Below are 27,968 nucleotides of genomic sequence, written 5' to 3'. Positions count from 1 at the left end.
AGAAACCCTCCGACCCTCCCACGTCACCAACTGTCAGAATGAACATGGTTCAGTCCTGGATGTGATTAACAGAAGAATCCACCTCATGTAAGCAATTGTGAACTCGCTGGTGTGTCTGCAGGGTAGATAACTGAGTGAATCCCTTCCCACAGTCAGAGCAGGTGAGCGGCCTCTCCCCGTATAAAATTGATGGTGTCTCACCTGGGTGGAGGAATCTTGGAATTGCTTCCCATAATCAAAGCAAGTGAATGGTCTTTCCCCAGTGTGAACTCTCGGGTGTTTCTGCAGAGTGGATGAATCTCTGAATCCCTTTTCACACTCAGTGCAGGTGAATGGCCTCTCTCCAGTGTGAACTCGCTGGTGTCCGAGCAGGTTGAATGACTGAGTGACTCCCTTCCCACAATCAGAGCAAGTAAATGGCCTTTCCCCAGTGTGAACTCGCTGGTGTGTCCACAGGTGGGATAACTGAGTGACTCCCTTCCCACACTGAGAGCAAGTAAATGGCCTTTCCCCAGTGTGAACTCGCTGGTGTGTCCACAGGTGGGATAACTGAGTGACTCCCTTCCCACAATCAGAGCAAGTAAATGGCCTTTCCCCAGTGTGAACGCGTCGGTGACTTTCCAGTCTTGATGGGGTAATGAATCCCTTCCCACATTCCCAAGGTTTCTCCATGGTGCAGGTGTCCTTGTGACTCTCCACGTTCAAGAACCAACTGAGGTGTCCACAAACACAGAACACGGAGAGCGTCTTTCCCGACTCCAAAGGGTAATGTTTTGAAAAACTGTGTAACTAGTTAAAGCTGAAACATTCTCACTCGGATCTCTGTGCGTCCAGGTGCTTTTCCAGTTTAAAATTTTCTGTTGCAGACAAAATAGACAAACATTTCTCCTACATTCAAAGGCTGATGATATTCAGGTCCCGGTGAATTGAGTGACTCTGTCAGATGTTGATGTGATGTGTGGAGTCTGCACATTCTCCCCGTGACTGCATGGGTTTCCTTCAGGTGCTCCAGTTTCCTCCCACAATCCACGGGTTAGGTGGATTGGCCATGCTAAATTCTCCCTTGGTGTACCCAAACAGTGTGGCGACTTGGGGATTTTCGCAGTAACTTCATTGCAGTGTTAATGTTAGCCGGCTTGTGACACTAATACATTAAAAAGATCCCAAAAGCTGTAAATCTCCGTCCCACACACTCCATTCTCACTCTGATGTGTCTAATATTCACCCTCCCAATTCTCCTGAATCAGTGAGTCATGTTGATCGATCGATACAAGGTCCTGGAGTCAGACACCCAAACATTTTAATTCAGTAAATGTACATATATCTCTTCAGATGCACAATTAACTGTCCAGAAAATGTTTGATCGAGAGTGCTGTATCTTTTAATTTGAGATAGAGTAGGGGGTGTGTGAGGAAGAACATTATTTAGACAGCGAGTGGGTATAATCAGAAAATCACACCAGTGGTGGAAGTGGAGAAGAATAATTTAAAATAAATTGGGTTGGGCATCTGAAGGAAATAAACTTGCAGGGGAACAGGGCTATAGAGGGGTAGTGGGACTGACTGTATTGTCCGACAGAAAGTCGGCATGGACTCGAGTTACTGAATGGACACCTGTGCTGTGAATGTATAATGGAAATATATAATGTCGCTAAAGTACTATATTACAAAACTAGAAATAATAAATGTATTTTGTTACAGAACCAATTATGTACCATGTAACAACATTAGACAGATGTCTGTCCTATATTTACTGTCCCCTTAAATGTCAGCCATCTCTCGATGTTCCTGACGGTGGGGGAGTTGAGGATAAGGGGTCAACCTTTCAGGACTGAAGTGAGAAATTTCTTCACCCAGAGAATGGTGAATGTGTGGAATTCACTCCCACAGAAAGTAGCTGAAGCCAAGACATTGTGTGATTTCAAGAAGAAATTAGATAGAGTTCTCGGCGCTGAAGGGATATTGGGAGGGCGGGAGGGATCAGAATATTGAATTTGATGATCGGCCATGATCATAATGGATGGTCGAGCAGGTTTCTATCTCCTGGGGAAACCAGCCCATGAACATTCGAAAAGAGACCATCCTTTTAGCCAGACAAATAAATGTGTCAAGTTGAGAGAGGAAATTATGTCAGTGTCTTTAAGAGGTAGAGAAGGAGACCTGGGCCAACCTTTCCAGAGTCGAGAGAGACCTGGGGCAAACCTTTCCTGAGTCTGCAGCCTCCCTGGATTCACTTCCTTTCCCTTCAGTTGCTGCAAGGCCCCAATTTCCCCCAGAATGAGAAAAGAAATGGAAAGGGAGAAACATTGATTTCCTCCCAGATGTTACACAGAGGAGGGAGTTTTAGACTGAAGCTCATTGGTGGGTCAACGGGAATGTGAAGTTGAGGTTACAATCAGATCAGCTGTGTATGTATTGAATGGTGGAGCAGGTGTGAGGGACGTACCCCTGTTCTGAATGTGCATATTCATCTGTTATCACATCCTGTACAATAGATTGTAGCATTTTCCCTCCGGCTGATGTCAGGCTGATGGGTCTGTGGTTCCCCGTTTTCTCTCTCCCTCCTTAAACAGTGGGGTTACATTTACCACCTTCCAATCTGCAGCAACCATTCCACAATCTATAGAATTTGGAAAGATGACCACCAATGTATCCACTATCTCCACAGCCACCTCTTCCACCTCTGGGATGTAGATCAGCAGCTTTTTGGGGATTTATTCACTTCCAACCCCATTAATTTCTCCAGTGCTACTTTTTCACGAATACTAATCTCTTTCAGTTCCTCATGCTCACTACTCCCTCTGCGTGCTTTGCGAGCCTTCCAAACAGTATTGTGAACAAAATATCTTTGAACTTCCGAACACCCTTTCACTCTGTGATCCTTGAGAAATCCAAAGCCAGATATTCAAAACAAGGTTAAAAGATTATCAGCCCACTGGAGGCAAAGTGGTGAGACCGGCCAGTCCAGCAGACAGAGAGCCTCCAATTCTCCCCAGTGACCAACTGTGAGAATGAACAAAATGCAGTCCTGGATGTAATTGAGAGCAGAAACAATAACAGCAGAATCCAACCCCTGGAATCACATGTGAACTCGCTGGTGTCTCTGCAGGTTGGATAACTGAGTGAATCCCTTCCCACACTGAGAGCAGGTGAACGGTCTCTCCTTGGTGTGAACTCGCTGGTGTGTCTGAAGAGTGGATAACTGAGCAAATCCCTTCTCGCACTGAGGGCAGGTGAACGGCCTCTCCCCAGTGTGAAACCGTTGGTGTGTCTTCAGATGGGATAACTGAGTGAACCCATTCCCACACTGAGAGCAGATAAACGGCCTCTCCCGAGTGTGAACTCGCTGGTGTGTCTGCAGGCTGGATGACTGACTGAATCCCTTCCCACACTGAGAGCAGATGAATGGTCTCTCCTCATTGTGAACTCGCTGGTGTGTCTGCAGGGCGGATGACTGAGTGAATCTCTTCCCACAATGAAAGCAGATGAATGGCTTTTCCTCATTGTGAACTCTCTGGTGTGTCTGCAGGGTGGATAATCGACTGAATCCATTCCCACACTGAGAACAGGTGAACGGTCTCTCCCCAGTGTGACTGCGTCGATGAGTTTCCAGGTGAGAAGGGTATCTAAATCCCTTCCCACAGTCCCCACATTTCCACCGTTTCTCCATGGTGCAGGTGTCCTTGTGACTCTCCAGGTCGGACAATCAGTTGAAACCTCATCCATACACAGAACACGGGTACAGTCTCTCCCCGCTGTGAATGCTGCGATGTTTTTTCAGGCTGTGCAACTGAAGCGTTTTCCACACGCAGTGCACTGGAACACTCTCACCCGGGTGTGTGTCAGATTCGGTGCTTTCCAGTCACACTGATGTTTAAAATCTCCTGAAGCAGACAGAACAGAAAAACATTTCTCCTTCTAGATTCAAAGGCCGATGATATTCAGGTCCCGTTGAATTGAGTGACTCTGTCAGATGTTGATGTGACGTTTGGTTTAAGATTTCTGTCTGTAAATCCTCACCTTCTGATAGCCTGTAAAAGGAGTTTACAAAAGTCATCACTGTCAATACAGGATCGAAATTCAGAACAGACAATTCTCGTTTCTATGGAACATTCTTTCCTCTCTCGTTCCCCAAAAGCTGTAAATCTCCATCCCACACACTCTCCCTCCATTCTCACTCTGCTGTATCTAATATTCACCCTCCATATTCTCCTGAAGGCGCTGATTGAGGCTGATTGACAGATCCATGCTCACTGCTTCCTGTCCTGGACACACACAGCTGAAAATCTCCATGCAGACTGCCAGACAGTCTCGAGAGTCATAGAGGTTTACAGCATGGAAACAGGCCCTTCGGCCCAATTTGTCCATGCCGCCTTTTTTTTTAACCCCTAAGCTAGTCCCAATTGCCCGCATTTGGCCCATATCCTTCTATACCCATCTTACCCATGTAACTCTCTAAATGCTTTTTAAAAATCAAAATTGTACCCGCCTCTACTACTACCTCTGGCAGCTTGTTCAAGACACTCACCATTCTCTGTATGAAAAAATTGCCCCTCTCACCTTAAACCTATGCCCTCTAGTTTTAGACTCCCCTACTTTGGGAAAAGATATTGACTATCTAGCTGATCTATTCCCCTCATTATTTTATAGACCTCTATAAGATCACCCCTAAGCCTCCGACACTCCAGACAAAAAAGTTCCAGTCTATCCAGCCTCTCCTTATAACTCAAACCATCAAGTCCCAGTAGCATCCTAATAATTATTTTCTGCACTCTTTCTGGTTTAATAATATCCTTTCTATAATAGGGTGACCAGAACTGTACACAGCATTCCAAGTGTGGCCTTACCAATGTTTTGTACAACTTCAACAAGACATCCCAACTCCTGTATTCAATGTTCTGACCAATGAAACCAAGCACGCTGAATGCCTTCTTCACCACTCACAAAGCCATGCTGACTATCCCTAATCAGTACTTGCGTCTCTAAATGCCTGTAGATCCTGTCTCTCAAAATACCTTCCAACAACTTACCCACCACAGATGTGAGGCTCACTGGCCTGCAGTTCCCAGGCTTTTCCCTGCAGCCCTTTTTAAATGAAGGCACAACATTTGCCACCCTCCAATCTTCAGGCACCTCACCTGTGACTATCGATGATACAAATTGCTATGATTGAACTAAAAATATATTTAATGGATAGGATGGCTTCAGTTGGTTAAGATACAGGGGGTTGTGATTAATTATGATCTTGAACTTGTGCCGTGGGGGTAGTCAAGCAGAGATGATCAATAATTTCTAAATGAGATTAGATGGGTGCTGCAGGGTTACAGAATGGGACCCACTCCAGACTGACAGAATTGCGCGACAGAGGATTTATAGTTTACTTTTGATAATTTATTAGTTCGTGTCACAAGGATGCTGACATTAACACTGCATGAACTCACTGTGAAAATCACAAAAAAACTGTGAAAAACTATGAAGTTACAGTGAGAGTCAGTATGGACTCGAGTTATCCAATGGACTCCTTCTGTGCTGTAATGACTCTATGACTGGAAAATCTGATTTCCACTCCATCTGACGAAGGAGCAGCGCTCCGAAAGCTAATGGTATTTGCTACCAAATAAACCTGTTGGACTTTAACCTGGTGTTGTTAAAACTGTTACTGTGTTTATCCCAGTCCAACGCTGGCATCTCCACATCATGACCACATAATAACACCAGAGACATTCTCTGCTCAAGTTTAGCTTCTGCTCGACTTTAAAAGAGTAAGTGGCAACTTAATTTAAACCTTCAAGATTCTGAAAGGTCTTGGATGTGGAGAGGATGTTTACTCTTATGGGAGAATCTGGGGGTCACTGTTTAAAAAGCAGTGTTGCCCATTGAAGACAGAGCTGCGAAGGTTTTATTTCATTCAGAGTCTTGAATCTTTGGAAGCCCCTTCCTCAAAAGTAGAAGTAGAGTCTGATTTCAATAAGGAATTAGATACATTTCTTGGGGATCAAGGGATACGGGGGATGGGGTGGGGGGGGAGGCGGGATTACAATATTGATGATCAGCCACGACCAGAATGAACGGCGGAGCAGGCTCGAAGGGCCGAATGGCGTCCTCCCCACTTCTACTTTCTAGTATGTTTCTATGTAAACATGAGGAGCCTGGGGCTGAAGTGTAACCAAATTCTTTGCCACCGCTTCAGGCAACTTCTCTCACTGAAACATAGAATCTAGAAGTGGGGGTAGGTCATTCAGCCCTTCGAGCTTGCTCCGCCATTCATTATGGTCATGGTTGATCATCAAATTCAATATCCTAATCCCCCCCACTCCACTCCCGTTCCCCCATATCCCTTGATCTATATTCTGTGGCAGTGAATTCCACACATTCATCACCCTCTAGATGAAGAAATTTCTCCTCACCTCAGTTCTAAAAGGTTTACCCCTTATCCTCAAGCTATGCCCCAGGTTCTGGACTCCCCCCACCATTGGGAACATTCTTCCTGTATCTACCCTGTCGAACCCTGTTAGAATTTTTAAGTTTCTATGAGACCCCACTCTTCCAAACTCCAGTGAATATAATCCTAACCGATTTAGTTTCTCCTCATATGACTGACTTGCCATCCCAGGAATCAGCCTGGTAAACCTTCGCTGCACTCCCTCTATAACAAGGACATCCTTCCTCAGATAAGGACACCAAAACTGTACACAATACTCCAGGTGTGGCCTCACCAACGCCCTATAGAACTGCAGCAAAACATCCCTATCCCTATACTCAAATCCTCTTGCTATGAAGGCCTACATATCATTTGCGTTCTTTACTGCCTACTGTACCTGCATGCTTACTTTCAGCGACTGATGCACGAGGAATCAAACATCTTGTTGAGTATATACCTCCCTCAATTTACACCTATTCAAGTAATAATCTGTCTTCCTATTATTGCTACCAAAGTGGATAATCTCACATTTATCCACATTATACTGCATCTGCAATGCTGACGCCCACACACTCAGCCTGTCCAAATCACGCTAAAGCATCTCTGCAGCCTCCTCACAGCTCACTCTCCCACCCAACTTTGTATTATCTGCAAACTTGGAGATAATACATTCCGTTCCCTCTTCCAAATCATTAATATATAATGTGAAGAGTTGGGGTTCTAGCACAGATCCCTGCCAAACCCCACTAGTCACTCACTGCCAATCAGAAAAAAGACTCATTTATGCCAACTCTTCGCTTCTTATCTGCGAACCAGCTTTCTATCCATCTCAAGACATTCCCTGCAATACCATGTCCTTTAACGTTACTTAGCAGTCTGTTATGTGAGACCTTGTCGAAAGCCTTCTGAAAGTCTAAATAAACCACATCCACTGGTTCTCCTCGGTCAACTCTACTACTTACATCCTTACAAAATTCCAATAGATTCGTCAAGCATGATTTCCCTTTTGTAAATCCATGCTGTCTTTGTCTGATTATACCACTGCCTTCCAAATGCCGAGTTGTGAAATCCTTGATAATAGACACCAGCAACTTCCCCAGTACCAATGTTAGGCTCACTGGTCTATAGTTCCCTGTTTTCTCTCTCCCTCCCTTTTTGAATAGTGGGTTTACATTAGCTACCCTCCAATCTGTAGGAACTATTACCGATTCCAAAGAATTTGGGAAAATAACCACCAATGTATCTACTATTTCCAGGACCACTTCCTTAAGTACTCTGGGATGAAGCTTATCTGGACCTGGAGATTTATCCAACTTCAATCCCATCAATTTCCCCAAAACCTTCTCAACTGATGCTGATTTCCTTCAGCCCCTGACTAAAACATGTTTCTCTCAGCACTTCTGGTATATTATTCATGTCTTCCTTTGTGAAGACTGAAGCAAAGTACCAATTTAATCCCTCAGCCATTTCTTTATTCCCCGTTACGAATTCTCCCATTTCTAACATTTGTCTTTGTCAATCTTCTTCTCTTTACATATCTATAGAAACTTTTACAGTCAGTTTTTGTGTTCCCTGCTCGCTTACTTCCATACTCCATTTTTCCCTTCTTAATCAATCCCTTGGTCCTCCTTTGCTGAATTTTAAACTGCTCCCAATCCTCGGGCCTATTGCTTTTTCTTGCCGATTTGTATGCTTCTTCCTTGAATCTGATACTATCTCTAATTTCCCTTGTAAGCCATGGCTTGGCCACAATTCCCTTACCACTCTTGCGCCAAACAGGAATAAACAACTTCTGGAGTATGTACATGGCCCATGGATACCTCGAGGCTGCAAACATTAGCTGCAGCCTGGGAGTGGGTGTTTAAAACCTGTTGCTCAGTTTGCTGAGCATTCCGGTCACTAGGACCCGGCTGGGAGCAGAAAATGCCTAAGCCCCACCCACTCTCTGTTGCGTCACCAAGACACCAGCGCATTCGCTCCGCTCCCTGCTGAATCAAGATGGCGGCTGTTAACCTCGCCTCGTCCCGGGAAAAAGACCTGAAGCTGCAAACACGGGACCTGCGGATTCCTATTAGAGGTTTGAGACCTTCAGCAGATATTTAGAAATCCTCTCCGTCCATCTGCCGGTTCCAATCCTCCCTCCATGTTTCCGCATCCTTACCGGTTGCTGATGAGACAAAGGAATGTCTCTCCCCATTGCCATCATTCACGCTGCGCATGCGCCACACACTGCCTGACTGCGGATGCGCAGCTCTCTCCCGTGCTGTGGATAGGGGACATTCACTACCGCGAGGAATGGTGGGTAAAGCGCACGCCATCGAGCCTCCTCATTTGTGAACAGTGAACTTTTTCTGCTGCGATGTGAAAATTAGGGATAGTGGTGCAGTCATTAGGAATCAAATTATACTGTAATCTAAGTACTCAAGGCATTCATTATCCACCAAAAAGTAAGGGAATGGAAATTCTCAACTGAAATATCTGAAATTGATTCATAATAAGGGGGAAGTCGATCCGTATCTTTAATGAACATCAACACACAAAAATGGAACTTGATGACTTAGAGATAGGATGTATGCGCATTTAGAAAGGAATAAACTCATTAACGATAGTCAGCATGGTTTTGTGAGAGGGAGGTCATGCCTCACTAACCTGGTGGAGTTTTCTGAAGAAGTGACCAGAATGGTTGACGAGGGAAGGGCCGTGGATGTCGTCTATATGGACTTTAGTAAAGCGTGTGACAAAGTCCCTCATGATAGGCTGGTGAAAAAGGTTGGATCTCATGGGATAAAGGGGGAGGTGGCTAGATGGGTGGAGAACTGACTTGGTCACAGAAGACAGAGGGTGGTAGTGGAAGGGTCTTTTTCTAGCTGGAGGTCTGAGACTAGTGGTGTTCTGCAGGGCTCTGAATTGGGACCTCTGCTGTTTGTGATTTATATAAACGATCTGGGAGAAGGTGTAACTGGGGTGATCAGTAAGTTTGCGGACGACACAAAATTGGCAGGACTTGCAGATAGTGAGGAGCATTGTCAGAAGCTACAGAAGGATATAGATAGGCTGGAAATTTGGGCAAAGAAATGGCAGATGGAGTTCAATCCTGATAAATGCGAAGTGATGCATTTTGGTAGAAATAATGTAGGGAGGAGCTATATGATAAATGGCAGAACCATAAAGGGTGTAGATACGCAGAGGGACCTGGGTGTGCAAGTCCACAGATCCTTGAAGGTGACGTCACAAGTGGAGAAGGTGGTGAAGAAGGCATATGGCATGCTTGCCTTTATAGGACGGGGCATAGAGTATAAAAGTTGGGGTCTGATGTTGCAGATGTATAGAATGTTGGTTCGGCTGCATTTGTAATACTGCGTCCAGTTCTGGTCGCCTCACTACCAGAAGGACGTGGAGGCTTTGGAGAGAGTACAGTGGAGGTTTACCAGGATGTTGCCTGGTATGGAGGGGCTTAGTTATGAGGAGAGATTGGGTAAACTGGGGTTGTTCTCCCTGGAAAGACGGAGGATGAGGGGAGACTTAATAGAGGTGTATAAAATTATGAAACGTAAGAGGTCTCACAACACCAGATTAAAGTCCAACAGGTTTATTTGGTAGCAAATACCATAAGCTTTCGGAGCGCTGCCCCTTCGTCAGATGGAATGAAAACCTGTTCTCCAACAGTGCACAGAGACACAACATCAAGTTACAGAATACTAATTAGAATGCAAATCTCTACAGCCAGCCAGGTCTTAAAGGTACAGATAATGTGGGTGGAGGGAACATTAAACACAGGTTAAAGAGATGTGTATTGTCTCCAGACAGAACAGCTAGTAAGATTCTGCAAGATCAGGAGGCAAGCTGTGGGGGTTACTGATAATGTGACATAAATCCAACATCCCGGTTTAGGCCGTCCTCATGTGTGCGGAACTTGGCTATCAGTTTCTGCTCAGCGACTCTGCGCTATCGTGTGTCGTGAAGGCCGCCTTGGAGAACGCTTGCCTGAAGATCCAAGGCTGAATGCCCGTGACTGACCGTGACCACGACACACGACACTGTTGAGGAAAATAATAAAAAATTAATAGATGAAGTTTAAAATCAAGTTTGTTTGGTTGATAGAGAAGTTTTTTAAACTTGTATAAAGTGACGTAATTGTGTGCCAAGTTTTTCCCGCTCACTCCCCACACCTTTAGGTTCTGTTGAAAAGTTAATCCTTTCAGCAGACATTTGATTTGTTTTTAAATCACCCAGAAACTCATCTGTCTATTTTAGTTTATAATTGAGGATTTATAGGATCCAGTTAAATGTGGAAATTTACGCATAGCCTGGAGGAATTTGGAATAACTGAGAATTTTATCGTGTTGTCACCTCAACCCCAGGTAAAGAACAAAGATTTTTCCGCTGGTAACTTGTTTGCGATTTTGCCTATAAACCAGGTCTTGGAAGTTAGCTTGAAAAGGTTAAGTTAGAATGGAGGATCTTGTATCTTATTCAAGGAGTTGTGAGCTTGCAGTGCTCTGTCACTTTAAGAAGCTATAGCTGAGAGAGAGAGAGAGAACGCTGACGATTCATTGTTTGAAATTTACGAGCTGGGAGAACCTGTGTGTTTCATTTGTTTTATGTGGATGTTTGTAGATGTGTTTTATCATTGTTTTGGGCTACATTTGTTAAGGTTTATCTTTCTGGGGAATTAACCTTATCTTGAGTCTTTAATTAAAGGCATTTTTGGAAGTTTAAAAGCAGAACCACAAGAACGCTTAAGGAACTAATTTTGGTTATTGTTGTTGTAAAGCACATGCTAAGTTTCTCTGCTTGTATATGGATGATATTTGTGGGTTGAATGCTTCAAGCTTTCAGGTTTTCTGTCTGTGATTTAAATCAAACAGATTTTAAATAAGTAAGTGTAATTAATAAAGCTTTTTTTCATAAGTTATGAACCTGGAACCATATTTACTGGCCAGAGATATGATTCCAGGATATTTTACTAAACATGCAGGAATTTCAATCCAGATACAATTCACATGTGAGAATGAGAGTTTTAATTTGTAATGGTTATTTAAAATTTGACACATGTGAAATGATTCTGATCAATCCTGTGTTGGATTGATCTTGAGTTAAACTTCCTGTCGGATCCAAAGATTTATTCCTGACGCAATTAACACAATGAAAAGGAAAATTCTGGAATTGGATACTGAAGGAAAGAGTTTAAAAGGAGAGATTATGAAATAGAAATGATTCCCAGACCATGTGGTCATTTGATTAAAACCAAGAAAGGGCGCTGACATCCATGGTGGCACAGTGACGGTGACGGCACGGTGGCACAGTTTTTAGCACTGCTGCCTCACAGCGCCAGGGACCCGGGTTCGATTCCCGGCTTGGGTCACTGTCTGTGTGGAGTTTGCATATTCTCCCCGTGTCTGCTTGGGTTTCCTTCGGGTGCTCTGGTTTCCTCTCTGTCTGAAAGACGTGCTGGTTCGGGTGCATTGACCTGAACAGGCATCGGAGTGTGGCGACTGGGGGAATTTCACAGTAACTTCATTGCAGTGTTAATGCAAGCCTTACTTGTGACAAATAAATAAACTTTTTAAAAAAACTAATTTTGAGAACTTTTAATCCACCCCTTTTCAAACGAAGGGAATCTCAGTACAAAGAAAGCCCAAGGATGGTAGATAAGGAGTTTTGAAAAGCACCATGATGGGGGCAACTATCTGTTCATGAGATAGAACATAGAACATAGAACAGTACAGCACAGAACAGGCCCTTCGGCCCACGATGTTGTGCCGAACCTTTTCCAAAACCAAGATCAAGCTATCCCACTCCCTATCATTCTAGTGTGCGCCATGTGCCTATCCAATAACCGCTTGAAAGTTCCTAAAGTGTCTGACTCCACTATCACAGCAGGCAGTCCATTCCACACCCCAACCACTCTCTGAGTAAAGAACCTACCTCGTTCATCCCTCCGATATCTTCCACCACGAACCTTATAGTTATGCCCCCTCGTAACAGCTACATCCACCCGAGGAAATAGTCTCTAAACGTCCACTCTATCTATCCCCCTCATCATCTTATAAACCCCTATTAAGTCACCTCTCAACCTCCTCCGCTCTAAAGAGAAAAGCCCTAGCTCCCTCAACCTTTCCTCATAAGACCTACCCTCCAAACCAGGCAGCATCCTGGTAAATCTCCTTTGCACTCTTTCCAGTGCTTCCACATCCTTCTTACAGTGAGGTGACCAGAACGGCACACAATATTCCAAATGTGGTCTCACCAAGGTCCTATACAGTTGCAGCATAACCTCACGGCTCTTAAACTCAAACCCCCTGTTAATAAACGCTAACACACTATAGGCCTTCTTCACGGCTCTATCCACTTGAGTGGCAACCTTTAGACATCTGTGGATATGAACCCCAAGATCTCTCTGTTCCTCGACATTCCTCAGAACCCTACCTTTGACCCTGTAATCCGCATTCAAATTTGTCCTACCAAAATGAATCACCTCGCACTTATCAGGGTTAAACTCCATCTGCCATTTTTCGGCCCACCTCTGCATCCTATCAATGTCTCTTTGCAGCCCACAACAGCCCTCCTACTCATCCACTACTCCACCAATCTTGGTGTCATCCGCAAATTTACTGATCCACCCTTCAGCCCCCTCCTCTAAGTCATTTATAAAAATCACAAATAGTAGAAGACCCAGCACTGATCCTTGTGGTACACTGCTGGTAACTGGTCTCCAGTCTGAAAATTTTCCATCCACCACCACCCTCTGTCTTCTATGAGATAGCCAGTTACTTATCCAATCGGCAAAATTTCCCTCTATCCCACATCTCCTTACTTTCTTCATGAGCCGACCATGGGGGACCTTATCAAACGTCTTACTAAAATCCATGTATATGACATCAACTGCTCTACCTTCATCTACACACTTAGTTACCTCCTCAAAAAATTCAATCAAATTTGTGAGGCAAGACTTGCCCTTCACAAATCCGTGTTGACTATCCCGGATTGAGCTGCATCTTTCTAAATGGTCGTAAATCCTATCCCTCAGGACCTTTTCCATTAACTTATCAACCACCGAAGTAAGACTAACTGGCCTATAATTACCAAGATCATTCCTATTTCCTTTCTTGAACAGAGGAACAACATTCGCCACTCTCTAGTCCTCTGGCACTATCCCTGTGGACAGCGAGGACCCAAAGATCAAAGCCAAAGGCTCTGCAATCTCATCCCTTGCCTCCCAAAGAATCCTAGGATATATCTCATCAAGCCCAGGGGACTTATCAACCTTCAGGTTTTTTCAAAATTGCTAATACATATTCCCTCAGAACATCTGCCTCCTCCAACCTATCAGCCTGTATCACACTCTCATCCTCAAAAAGGCCCCTCTCCTTGATGAACACTGAAGAAAAGTATTCATTCATCGCCTCTCCTATCTCTACTGACTCCATGCATAAGTTCCTACTACTGTCCTTGACCGGCCCTAACCTCACCCTTTTATTCCTCACATAAGAGTAAAAAGCCTTGGGGGTTTTCCTTGATCCGACCCGCCAAGGACTTCTCATGCACCCTCCAACTCTCCTAAGCCCTTTTTTCAGCTCATTCCTTGCTAACTTGTAACCCTCAATGGACCCAACTGAACCTTGTTTTCTCATCCTAACATACACTTCCTTCTTCCTCTTGACAAGGCATTCAACCTCTTTTGTGAACCATGGTTCCCTCACTCGGCCATTTCCTCTCTGCCTGGCAGGGACATACCTATCAAGGACACGCAGAATTTGTTCCTTGAACAAGCTCCACTTTTCATTTGAGCCTTTCCCTGACAGTTTCTGTTCCCATCTCATGCTCCCTAATCGCATCATAATTACCCCTCCCCCAATTGTAAACCTTGCCCTGCCGTATGGCCCTATCCCTCTCCATTGCAATAACGAAAGACACCGAATTGTGGTCGCTATCTCCAAAGTGCTCTCCCACAACCAAATCTAAACACTTGGCCCGGTTCATTTCCCAGACCCAAATCCAATGTGGCCCCACGTCTTGTCGGCCTATCCACATATTGTGTCAGGAAACTCTCTTGCACACACTGTACAAAAACTGCCCCATCTGAACTATTCAACCTAAAAAGTTCCAATCAGTATTTGGAAAGTTAAAGTCACCCATGACAACTACCCTGTGACCTCCACACCTATCCATAATCTGTTTTGCATGATCACAAAGCCCCGAATGCCCAGATACTAATTTCATTGGACACATATATAATATATGTAATCTATCACCATTCTGATTGGATTGTGTCCAGCCGGGATGGGCTGAGTAACTGGATAAGAATTGATGATATTCTGTGTTGGGTGGAGTTGCACATGGTCAGCCCCTGTGGCTTCTCCCCACTGGCCCAGCTCAATAAACTGTTTGTTGATTGAATCAGGCTTGAGTATTGAATGATTCTTCTGAGTTCATTCCCCCCAACACACTGGGTACATTACCGCTGGAGACCAGGTATTGCCAAAATCTTCAGACAATACAAAGACTCATGAAAGCCAGTGTCCCAGTTTAAAGACTTATCTTTTATTTGATTGAAGGGAGAAATTATTGGACGGTGTTAATCCCTCTCGAGAAGAGAAGCATCCTGATCTCTCCAATAACAGACATACAATGCTTAGGATGGCTCAATAATACATTCTTCATATCAATTCTCCTGCCTTTCATCAGGTGTAAACCAATCATTTTCAACACGTCATATACTTCAGCCAATTGCATTTTACCCTCTGACTTGGCCCACAATTACTTCACTTTACATATGATGGGGGTTTTTCTCAGAGGGGAAGTATTGAGCTGAACTCGGCTAATACAATGATTTGCAAAAGACAGTATACGGGTTAAAGACATTATTTATTGACCAACACGCGCTGGGAGAAAGGCAGCTGGGCAGTCCAACTCCTTTCTAAAGTTACAATACATTGGCCCTTTAGTTATACTATTTTGAAAGTTCGTTTCACCCGCCCACTCTGTCATTCTAACTGGATGCTCCAATCATGTTCGTGCACAATATTTACCTTGGCCAATAACATCCTATCTTCTGGAAGAATGGGAATTCATTGGTCTGTAGAATCTGAAAGTTCCTGCCCACTGTTACTAGCAAACTTTCACTTACGTAGGTCCATAGGGTTCAAAGGTTGCTTTCTAACTGACTCTCAGCAACTTCTATTACATAGCTTAGAGGGTTCAAAAGTTCCTTTCCACTGTCTGCTGAGCCATCCCTTATCAGTAAAAAATGAATAATTCTATTCATTCTAGTGTCTGGGAAGCGTTTACTTTTATAACTCATGCTGATAAAAACTGTGCTCTGTGGCTTCACTGTTCTGACAGAATGTGGCCTGTCTCACTCAGCTTTTATCCCATTATGCTTTCGGGCAGTCTGCAGTTTGGCCAAGGTGTACATTTTAGTCCAAAAAGTACATATTTAAATTCTCTACCAGTGGTTATATGTATCTCTATGCAGACAGTACCTTTGTATAATATAAATAAGGCACGTTGTGGTCCTTATTCTATGTTAGTCTAAGTCAGTCCACCCTGTTTCAATAGCTTTTATTAGTTTTTAATCTCAAGGTATTCTGAACCCCTCTGACAAAATAACTTTAAAAAACTTAAAGTTTATAATTAATCTCAAGTAAGCTTACATTAACACTGCAATGAAGTTACTGTAAAAAATCCCCTCTCTAACAACAAAAGAAACTTGATTTTAAACTTCATCTATTAATTTTTTTGTTATATTCCTCAACCTATTTTAATTTGATCAGTTTTTGTTAGGGATGGGTAATTTCTGTTCTTTATAAACTGGTTCACTCATTTTGTTAATTCTACACGGGCTCGGAGAATCAGAACCTAGACTCTATCATCCATATCCTTTTTCTCCTTTTGTCACCACTTTCTCTCTGTTTTGCAGGAGGATCGTGGGGATTCCAATCAGACCAAATCATTTATTATAAAAGTAAAACAAAAACAGAAAATGCTGGAAAATCCCAGCAGATCTGACAGCATCTGTAGGGAGAGAATAGAGCCAACGTTTCGAGTCTGGATGACCCTTTATCAGAGCTCCTATGAAGTGTCATCTCGACTCAAAATGTTGGCTCTATTCTCAAATCATTTTATCGATAAGTTTCTTGTTCTTAGTTTCCAAAAGACAGGTAAGAAATCTGTCCAGTCCCCACTCGAGCTCTGAATTTTTCACTGGCCATGCTTGGGTAAGATTATAACCATTAGAATCCACTCTTAGAGATCCACTTTTCAGTCCAGTGCTACTTGGAGTGTACCGTCACCTCACCGACTACCGGTCACAAGACCTTCACAGTTCTTATCACAAATTTATGATAAAATAATTTAATGCCTGAGAACGCTTCTTAATCTACTACCTACCACCGTTTGTTGATTGGTCAGACCCCCTTTTTACAGATTTGGATATCTCAGCCACTGAATATCAGCTGGTTATTCATAGATTCATAGAATCCTACAGTGCAGAGGAGGCCATTTGGCCCATCGAGTCTGCACCGATCACAATCACACCCAGGCCCTATCCCCCATGCATTTACCCTAGCTAGTCCCCCTGACACTAAGGGGCAATTTAGCATGGCCAATCCACCTAACCCACACATCTTTGGACTTTGGGAGGAAACCGGGGCACCCGGAGGAAACAGGGACACGGGGAGAATGTGCAGACTCCACACAGACAGTGACCCGAGCCAGGAATCGAACCCGGGTCCCTGGCGCTGTGAGGCAGCAGTGCTAACCACTGTGCCACCATGCCGCCCAAACCTATGGAATAAGTTTCATTCTAACTCGTTCTGTGTAAATATTCTCACAAGGTCCTCTGTCGGGGCCCTGCTAAGCAGCTTTAATGGTTCGTGATTGCAGAAACTGAGCAGTCACAGGAATGTGGTCAAGATAGTCCAGTCCCATAATGCCTCATTCAATCTGCAGTCCTTCAATTATAACAGAATATGTGGCTGTATGTAGCTGCCTCGGCCATGGTCAACCCCAACACTGCCTTCCTGAACTGCTACAATGCCTGAGGTGTCGGTACACCCACAGTGCTTTCCAGCGACACATTCCTGACAAGATTCTGACAGGATTAGATAAGGTGGACAAAGAAAATCCGTTCCCATTAGCTGATGGGACAAGGATGAGGGAGATCACAGATTTATGATTTTGGGTCAGAGATGCGGGGGGGGGATGTGAGGAAGAACAATTTGATGCAGCGAATGGTGATGACCTGGAACTCGCTGCCTACGAGGGTGGAGGAAGTGGAGACAATAAACAATTACAAAGGAAATTGGATGGGAATTTGGGGAGGTTTCAAACAGAAATGCTGACTAAATATCTCTGAACTTCCTCACACCCTGTCACTCTGTGATCCTTGTGAAATTTGAAACCAGGTATTTGCAACAAGACTCAAAGAGCATCAGCCCACTGGAGGCAATGTCGTGAGACCGGCCAGTCCAGCAGAAAGAAACCCTCCGACCCTCCCCATTGACTAACTGTGAGAATGAATAAAATGCAGTCCTGGATGTAATTGAGAGCAGAAACAATAACAGCAGAATCCAACCCCTGGAATCACTCGTGAACTTGTTGGTGTCTCAGCAGCTGGGCTGAAACTCTGAAACCCTTTCCACACTGAGAGCAGGTGAACGGCCTCTCCCCAGTGTGAACTCGCTGGTGTGTGCACAGGTTGGATAAGTCAGTGAATCCCTTCCCACACTGAGAGCAGGTGAACGGTTTCTCCCCAGTGTGAATACGCTCGTGTGTCCGCAGATTGGATAACTGACTGAATCCCTTCCCACACTGAGAGCAGGTGAACGGCCTCTCCCCAGTGTGAACTCGCTCATGGGTCCGCAGACTGGATAACTGAGTGAATTCCTTCCCACACTGAGAGCAGGTGAACGGCCTCTCCCCAGTGTGAACTCGCTCATGTCTCCGCAGGCTGGATGAATCACTGAATCCCTTCCCACACTGAGAGCAGGTGAATGGTCTCTCCCCAGTGTGAACTCGCAGGTGTGTCCGCAGACTCGATAACTGAGTGACTCCCTTCCCACACTGAGAGCAAGTGAATGGTTTCTCCCCAGTGTGAACTCGCTGGTGTGTCTGCAGGTTGGATGATTGAGTGAATCCCTCCCCATACTGAGGGCAGGTGAACGGCCTCTCCCCAGTGTGAACTCGCTGGTGTGTCTGCAGGTTGGATAAATGAGTGAATTCCTTCTCACACTGAGAGCAGGTGAATGGCCTTTCCCCAGTGCAAACTCGCTGGTGTTTGCGCAGGTTGGATAACTGACTGAATCCCTTCCCACACTGAGAGCAAGTGAACGGTCTCTCCCCAGTGTGAACTCGTTGGTGTGTCTGCAAGTTGGATAATTGACTGAATCCTTTCCCACACTGAGAGCAAGTGAACGGCCTCTCCCCAGTGTGAACTCGCTGGTGTGTCTGCAGGCTGGATAACTGACTGAATCCCTTCCCACACTGAGAGCAGGTGAACGGCCTCTCCCCAGTGTGAACTCGCTGGTGTGTCCGCAGGTGGGATATTTCACTGAATCCCTTCCCACACTGAGAACAGGTGAATGGCCTCGCTCCAGTGTGGCTGCGCCGATGAGCTTCCAGCTCTGATGGGGATCTGTATCTCTTCCCACAGTCCCCGCATTTCCATGGTTTCTCCATGGTGCATGTGTCCTTGCCTCTCTCTTTGGTGGACAATCAGTTGAAGCCTCGTTAACACACACCCAACACGAGTGCAGTCTCTCCCCGCTGTTAATGGTGTGATCTTTATTCAGGCTGTGTAACTGGTTAAAGCTCTTTAACACCCTCACCCGAGTTGGTCCTTTTCCAGTCACACTGACATTTGAAATCCTTTCAAATCGACAGACCGGACAATCATTTGTCCTTCTGGATTCAAAGGCCGATGATATTCAGCTCCCAAGGAATATGACTCTGTCAGATCTGATGTGACGTTTGAGATTTCGGTCTGTGATTCCTCTTTCAATATCCTGTAAAATGAGTTTACAAAAGTCATCAGTGTCAGTACAGGACAGAAATTCAGAACAGACAATTCTCGTTTCTATGGAACATTCTTTCTCTCTCATTCCCCAAAAGCTGTGAATCTCCATCCCACACACTCTCCCTCCATTCTCACTCTGCTGTATCTAATATTCACCCTCCCAATTCTCCTGAAGGTGCTGATTGAGGCTGATTGACAGATCCATGCTCACTGCACTCTCCTGATTCTTTTGTCCTCTCCAGATTCTCTCTCCTCCTGTCCTTAAACTGGTGGTCATGATGTGGAGATGCCGGCGTTGGACTGGGGTAAACACAGTAAGAAGTTTAACAACACCAGGTTAAAGTCCAACAGGTTTATTTGGTAGCAAAAGCCACACAAGCTTTCGAGGCTCTGAGCCCCTTCTTCAGGTGAGTGGGAACCATTATTCCAACCATTATTCATGTAAATTGAGTCTGTGTCTTATAAGTTCTGTTTGTGAACAGAATTCCCACTCACCTGAAGAAGGGGCTCAGAGCCTCGAAAGCTTGTGTGGCTTTTGCTACCAAATAAACCTGTTGGACTTTAACCTGGTGTTGTTAAACTTCTTACTTAAACTGGTGACTCAGGCTGTGGATCAATCCCACTCCGTCACTCTCATTCTCACAAATAATGCAGCTCACAACAACAAATCATATTTAATGATTTTATGACTGATTTTAAACATGCGGAAATATTCACCTTTTCCCAGTTGGGTCTTTGGTTGAAGTTGCTGCTGGGGGTGAAGGCGGAAGCGGCAGAGTGAGATTCCGGAACAATGTGAGGGGGCGGGGCTGGAGGACCGAGCAGGAGCGGCTGGTCCTCCAACCAATCGGAGTGAATGAGAGGCGGGGCTGGAGGACCGAGCTGGAGCGGCTGGTCCTCCAACCAATCGGAGTGAATGAGGGGCGGGGCTGGAGGACCGAGCTGGAGCGGCTGGTCTTCCAACCAATAGGAGTGAATGAGGGGCGGGGCCCTAACCTCTGCCGGAGCCCGCTGCGCAGGCTCTGTGCGGGGCTGTGACTGGAGCATGCGCAGTGCGGATGCAGACAGTGGTGTGGAATCCGCAGGGAGACATGAGGCCCGGACAGGAGAGGAACAGAGCCGGTGAGTGGACTGGGAGGTTCCATTAACACCTTCTGGAGGATTCACGATCCGAATAAGAAGCTATCGGTTCCGTGTTTTCAGGAAGAGAAGCTGCGAGTTTTTTGATGACAGACCTGGGGTCAAGGCTGCCTCTTGATCGCATGAGATTGCAACAGTGCGCATGCGCAGTGCTCCCTGCCAGCAGAGGAAAGGAATGAATTTCTATCTGCAAAACTCAAACCAAGAGAAATGTCTCTCATCTGAATTCTATCCTGAACAGATCGTGATGATTTTTCATATTGAGTCTCTGTCTGCTCTCTTCCTGATCTCAATTGGAATGCTAAAACATTAATGATCTATCTGAAATTCACTCTGTCAATGCTGCATTAGTTACCCAGAGCACCCCATAAAGTCCCTATGCATGATTCTAGGTACCCAGTGCACAGGTATGGAATCGGCCTGTGCTCTGAGCATGCATAGTGTGGTGCTGTTGCTGACAAATTGAGCATTGTGTGGGGCCTGCTAACTGTGGGTAAGCCGGCGTGGGGAGCTGGAAACTGTGGGTGAACACAGGTTCAGAAGGGGGCCTAAACACTGGGTGAATGTGGGTGGGGTGGGGTGGCAGGAAACTGTAAGTGAGCACATGCCTGGGGAGCCTGGAAACTGCAGGTGAACAATCTGGGGTGGGGGAGATATCTGGAAAACATGATGAAACGCAGAGTCTGGAAAAATGCAGGTGAACACAAGGGGAGAGTGGCTGAAACTGTGGATGAAGAGTGGAGAGTCTGGAGACTGTTGATTTTTTATTTATTCTTGTCACGTGTGTTACTATAAAGTGAAAAGTATTGTTTCTTGCGCACTATACAGGCAAAGCATACCATACGTAGGAAAGGAGTGCAGAATGTAATGTTACAGTCATAGCTAGGGTGCGGAGAATGACCTTAATGCAAGGTAAGTCCATTCAAGAGTCAGATGGCAGTAGGGAAGAAGCTGTTTTTGAGTCAGTTGGTGCATGACCTTAGGTCCAGGGTGTGTGGGGTCCTTGATTATGCTGGCTGCTTTGCATTTAAACAACCTGCGGATGCACCAGCGAGTTCACAGTGGAGAGAAGCTGTTCACCTGCTTTGTGTGTGGGAAGGGATTCACTCACTCATGGAATCTGTTGACACACCAGCGACTTCACACTGGAGAGAGGCCATTCGCCTGCTTTGAGTGTGGGAAGGGATTCAGTCGCTTATGCAGCCTGCAGACACATCAGCGTGTTAACGCTGGGGAGAGACCATTCAACTGCTCTGAGTGTGGCAGGAGATTCATTCCGTTGTCCCATCTGCTGGCAGACCAGCGAGTTCACAGTGGAGAGAGGCCATTCACCTGCTCTGAATGTGGGAAGGGATTCATTGAATCGTTCACCCTGCAGATGCACCAGCGAGTTCACACTGGGGAGAGGCCGTTCACCTGCACTGAGTGTGGGAAGGGATTCACTCAATCATCTAACTTGCTGACACATCAACGGGTTCACACTGGGGAGAGGCCATTCATCTGCTCCTTGTGTGGAAAGGGATTCATTCAGTTATCCCATCTGCAGACACACCAGCGAGTTCACAAGTGATTACAGAGAATGGATTCTGCCATTGTTCCTGCTATTAATCACTTCTGGGACTCAGCCATGTTCATTCTGACAGGTGGCAAAGTGGGAGTGTCAGAATGTTTCTTTCTGGTGGACTGGCTGGTCTCGGAACTTTGCTTCCAATGGTTTGATACTCTTAGAGCCTTGTTGCAAAATTCTAGTTTGATATTTCATCTGAATCATAGAATGAAAGGATGTTTGGGAGGTCAAAGATATTTACTTTGCATTTCTATTTGGAACACCCCAAAGCATGCCATGTTGCCATGGAGATGGGCTGTGGTGTTTAATAGGTTCTTTTGTTTAATTCAGCTGAGTGTTCCTCATAGAAGGAAAGTTCAAAGATTTGAGGGGAAAGTTAGCTTAGGTAGATGGGAAGCTACATTAAAAGATATGATAGAAGATAGGCAATACCTAACATTTCAGGAATTAATACATGATTTATAACAAGTGTGCATTCCTTTAAAGACAAAAGTCCTGCAGGAATAGTGATTGCAACTGTGGTTATCGAGAGAAGTAAATATTTGCATTAATCAAAGGAAGAGGCTCACAAAGTGATCAGAAAAGTATTAAGCCAGAGGATTTGGATCTTTTTAGAATTTGGCACAAAGGAACTGATAAAGAAAAAGAAAACAATGAGAAAGAACTGGTAAAAAGCATAAAAACTGACTGTAAAAACATGATGCATGAAAAAGAAAGAAAAAATGTGTGTTTGTTACCACAGAATTGATAATGGCGAATGAGGAAATGGCTGAGAAAAGAAACAGTTCTGTAGAAGTTCGTATGGCCTCAAAATATTAACCGTACTCCTCTCTCCACACATGCTGCCAGACCTGCTGAATTTCTCCAGCATTTCCTGTTCTTATTTATTATTAAACAAATGTGTGTCGGTCTTCATCAAGGATGACATAGAAAGTGTGTGTGCGTGCGCGCGTGTGTTCTCTCCAGTCACACTGATGTTTAAACTATTTGAAGAAGTTTCAAATGCAGACGAAATTGAGGCACCAATAATTGAGTGACTATCAGATCTTGGATGTGATGTTTGTTGGGATTTCACTCTGTAAATCCTCCCTTTTCTGATATACTTTAAAAGGCTTGACAAAAAGCATCACTATCAGTGCAGGATAGAAGTTCAAAACAGACAATTCTAGTTTCTATGGAATATTCTTTCCTCGCTCCTTCTCCCAAAGTTGTAAATCTCCATCCCACACACTCTCTCCTTTCTCATTCTGCTATTTCTAATATATATCCTCCCAATTCTCCTGAAGGTGCTAATTCATGTTGATCAACAGATCCCTGCTCACTGCTTCCTGTCCAGGACACACACACCGTCTTCATGCCAGCTGCTCACATGTATATATATTTATTGGACTAAATGTCAGTGTAATTTCCAGATACAGGGTTATGAGGAAGACCACTCCTCAGGCAGTGAGCGATCTCGACCTGGCACTGGCTGCCAATGAGGGTGGTGGAAGCAGAGATAATTAATTATTTCAAAACAAGATTGGATGGAACTTGAAGGAAATAAATTTGCAGGGCTACGGAGATACATAGTGGGAATGGGATTAACTGGATTGTCCTATAATGAGTTAGCATGGATTCCAGTTGACTAATTGACTCATCTGCCATCATGGATCTAATGCTGGAAATATAGAATATAGCTATAGTTCCAAAGTACCAGACCAGAAATAAGAACAAATGACAGAAATATTATACTAATGTACCAAAGGATAACACTAGATGTATCCCTGTTGGTATGATCTTTGTGGAGACCAATTACCTTAAAGCAAATAAATTCCCAGAGAAACTCAATGGAATAAACCGAAGGACAACATTTCACATTTTAAAAACTTTTTCTGTAACAATCTAATTAAAATTATCAAACGGGCAACATAGTGGCACAGTGTTTAGCACTGCTGCCTCACAGCACCAGGGACCCGGGTACAAATTTGGCCTTGTGTAGAGTTTGCACATTCTCCCTGTGTCTGTGTGGGTTTCCTCAGGGTGTTCTGGTTTCCTCCCACACTCCAAAGATCTGAGGGTTAGGTGGATTGGCCATGCTAAATTGCCCTTAGTATCAGGAGGATTAGCAGGGTAGTACGTGGAGTTGAAGGATTAGGGCCTGGGTGGGATTGATGTCAGTGCAGGCTCGATGGGCCAAATGACCTCCTGTACTTTAGGGATTCTTTGAACATTGCTGAATCATGCAATGACATTCAAATTGTATTTGAATGCGCATGATAACTTTGTCATTAAATAGCTCAAACAATAAAAACAGATTCCACAAAATCACAAACATTTCCCCCTCAGTATATTTGGCTCTAATTCCAGTTACAGAGTCCCACAACTCTCTGTATTTCCCAGGGGGAGAAAGAAAGTGTTTTCCTCACAGATGTTGGCCAGAGGGGGAAGTTTTCCTTTTTCTCTCAAAGACATCCTTTAGCTCTCAGTTTGACACATTTATTTGTCTGGTTAATAGGATGGCCTCCTATCTAATGTTCACAATTATAACGTTTTCCCAAGAGATGGATGACGTTTAAAGGAACAGTAAATCAACTGAGGACAGAGATAGTATGGTCATATGGCACACACAAAATCATTTATGATTCTCTGAAGTTCATTATAATTATTTCTTGTCTTGAAATATATAGCAGCGTTGCTGTTTTATATTTCCAGCCACAGAGTCACTGTGGCACAAAATGAATCTATTTGGCAACTCAAGTCAATACCAACCCTCTGTACAAAAAGTCAGTCAATTCCATACCCCCTCGATATCCCCATTTCCCTGAAAGTTTATTTCCTTCAAGTGTTCATCAAATTTCATTTTGAAATCACTGATCATCTCTTGTTGCACCACTCTCATCAGCAGCAAGTTCCAGGGCCTAAACAAAGTTCTTCCTCACTGATCCCTATCTCGCCAATCACATAACAGAGAGCTGTATATTACACACATTTATTATCCATTAAATATGCAAATGTATAAATATATACGGGCCATTTAGAACATTATATCTGTACCCGACTCTTCAAATGAGCATTTTGACTGAGTGCCATTCTCCTGTGTTTTTTCTCTCTGGGAAATACAGAGAGTTGTAGTAAATTAAATTAGTGCCATGAATTCTAAGGGAGGAATTGCTGGTGATTTTGTGGAGACTGGTTTTATTGAAGTAAAAAGTATCCCATCTATTCAAATGCTATTTGTCTGTCAATGCCTGATTCATTTATGTTGCTTTTATTTTGACTTTTACAATGAAACATTTTAAAAAGTGAAACCTCACTCATTTTATCCTTGGAATTGTCTGGAAATGTGTTTATTTTAGAGTTATCAGTTGGCTTGGGACGCCACAAGAAGAGATATATCCAGTGTTGTTTTATAGTACGTATTAGGTCTAATATTTATATTTCAGTAAAATAATGTATTTATTATTTCCATTCTTGTAATCTGGTACTGCAGCGATGTTATACATTTCCAGTCATAGACTCCACACTTCAGAAGGAACTTGAGTCCATGTCAACTTTCTGCAGAGCGATCACTCAGCCCCATTCCCCTCTATATCTCCATTAATGCAGCATGTTCATTTCCTTTGTGTGCCGATCCAATCTCATTTTGAAACCATTTGTCTCCTGTTCCACCATCCTCATAGACATTGAGTTCCATCGAAACATAGAAAATAGGATCAGGAGTAGGCCATTTGGCCCTTCAAGCCTGCTCTTCTATTCATTATGATAATAGCCCAAACCCCCATATCCTTCGATCGCTTTTGCCTTTTAACTTTATGTCTCTTTCCATAGATAAAATAATGTTTGCCAGTTGCATGAGAAGAAAATGAGTTTTTTTCTGTTCTAAATCAATTTCACAGCATTTTAGGAGAGGGGGATTTGCAGTTGGTAAACAGAAATCAAATGTGATCTCAGACCTGATTGAGTCGACCAATTTATTGTAACCTGAATATCATTGTATTTTGAATATAGAAGGAAAAAGCACCATTCACAGTGGAGAGAAACTGTACACGTGTTCTGTGTGTGTGGACAAGACTTCACCCAATCATCTGGCCTTTCGGAACATAATTGCAATCGCAACAGGGAGATGGCTTGGAAATGTGAGGATTGTGGGAAGGGATTTGATTACCCATCCCACCTGGAAACTCATCGACGCATTCACACAGGGGAGAGACCGTTCACCTGCTCTCAATGTGGGAAGGGATTCACTACCTCATCCCATCTGCTGAAACACCAGCGAATTCACACAGGGGAGAGACCGTTCACATGTTCTGTGTGTAGGAAGGAATTCAATCAGTCATCCAACCTAGCGATACACGAGCGAATTCATACTGAGGAAAGGCCATTCATCTGCTCTCAGTGTGGGAAGGGATTCACTCAGTCATCCACGCTGCTAAATCATCAACGAGTTCACACTGGGGAGAGGCCATTCACCTGCTCCCAGTGTGGGAAGGGATTCACTACCTCAGCCATGCTGCTGAAACACCAGCGAATTCATACTGGGGAGAGGCCATTCACCTGCTCTGTGTGTGGAAAGGGATTTATTACCTCATGCACACTGCTAAATCACCAGCGAACTCACACTGGGGAGAGGCCATTCACTTGCTCCCAGTGTGGGAAGGGATACATTACTTCATCCAGGCTGCGAAAACACCAGCAAATTCACAAGTAACTATTGTGATTGGATTTTGCAGTTAATCATATTCAGACTGAACCATGTTCATTTGGGTCTGTTTCTGCTGAATTGAAAAATAACTCCAGCTCTGTTATAGGTGTTAATATAATTGGCTTAGAAGGAGGATTTGGGGTCAGGATACTCACACAGAATATCAGATCAGGATTGGATGGAGCTGCACAATTTATCGTAACCTTAACAGCAGAGAATTTTGAACATGGAAGGAAACAGCACCATTCACATCCACAGTCACATTAGGGAGAAACCGTGTAAATGTGGAGACTGTGAGGAGAAATTCAGTTCCCCGTCAGAGGATTCTGAGTGTCCTGGTTCATGAGTCACAAAAGGCTAGTAGAAGGGTACAGCAAGTAATTGGGAAAGTTAACATAATGTTATTGTTCATTGTGAGGGGAATTGAATACAAAACAGAGCTTATGCTTCTGCTTTACAGAACACTGGCGATTTGGAATATGATTAAAGTATTTGTCTCCTTATTTAAAGAAGAATGTAAATGTGTTAGAAGCAGTTCAGAGAAGGTCTACTAGACTATACCAGAAATGGGAGGTTGTCTTATGAGGAAAGACTGAGTAGCCTGAGCTTGTATCTGCTGGAGCTTAAAAGAGTAAGAGGCAATTTGATTGAAATCTTTTTCAGTTCCTGAGGTATTTTGACAGGATCGATTTAAAGAGGATGATTTCTCATGTGAGCGAATCTAATACTTATTATTGAATACATTATTGAAAAATAAAATGTTGCTCAGTTGACACAAAGATGAGAAATAAATGTTTTCTCTTAGAGGGCAGCGAGTCTCTGGGTCTTCCTCAAAAAGCATTGGAAGCAGTGTCTTTGAATATTTTGAAGGCAGAGCTGGATAGATTCTTGATTAACAGGGGGTAAAAGGAATGTGGATTTGAGGTTACAATCAGATCAACCAGGGTCTTATTGAGTGGTGGAGCAGGCTAGAGGGGCCGAGTGGCCTTCTCCTGCTCCTAATTTGTATGTTCATATTTGTGTGGAAAGTTATCACAGTATTGCTGTTAATAAACAAAGCATAGTTATAAATGTTAAGTTATACATTGTTATGTAAAATAAATTCAGTTTGTGTTCGACATGAAGAGTGTTGAGCTTTT

The 27,968-nt window shown here is 44.0% G+C and overlaps 2 protein-coding genes across 2 annotated transcripts in view; one reads left to right on the top strand and one right to left on the bottom strand.

Annotated features, from left to right (window-relative positions):
• Window positions 1-49: 49 nt before the first annotated feature.
• Window positions 50-19,101, bottom strand: LOC144482726 (uncharacterized). Its single transcript, XM_078201566.1, has 4 exons — window positions 18,011-19,101; window positions 3,124-3,592; window positions 202-645; window positions 50-115 (listed from the first exon to the last, which is right to left on the bottom strand). Exons 1-4 carry the CDS (start codon window positions 19,099-19,101, stop codon window positions 50-52), a joined length of 2,070 nt encoding a protein of 689 aa, XP_078057692.1.
• Window positions 19,102-20,516: 1,415 nt separating this feature from the next.
• The window catches only part of LOC144482725 (uncharacterized), a 65,546-nt gene continuing 58,094 nt past the window's right edge, over window positions 20,517-27,968 (top strand). Inside the window, 3 exon segments of the mRNA XM_078201565.1 lie at window positions 20,517-20,560; window positions 26,136-26,819; window positions 27,161-27,167. Of these exon segments, the coding sequence (XP_078057691.1) occupies window positions 26,251-26,819; window positions 27,161-27,167 (576 nt within the window). The 5' untranslated portion in view covers window positions 20,517-20,560; window positions 26,136-26,250.

The sequence above is a fragment of the Mustelus asterias genome, unplaced genomic scaffold (genome assembly GCF_964213995.1).
Source record: "Mustelus asterias unplaced genomic scaffold, sMusAst1.hap1.1 HAP1_SCAFFOLD_42, whole genome shotgun sequence".
NCBI lineage: Eukaryota > Metazoa > Chordata > Chondrichthyes > Carcharhiniformes > Triakidae > Mustelus > Mustelus asterias.
Note: the sequence above shows the minus strand (reverse complement) of the source record. Positions and strands in the feature narration are given on the sequence as shown.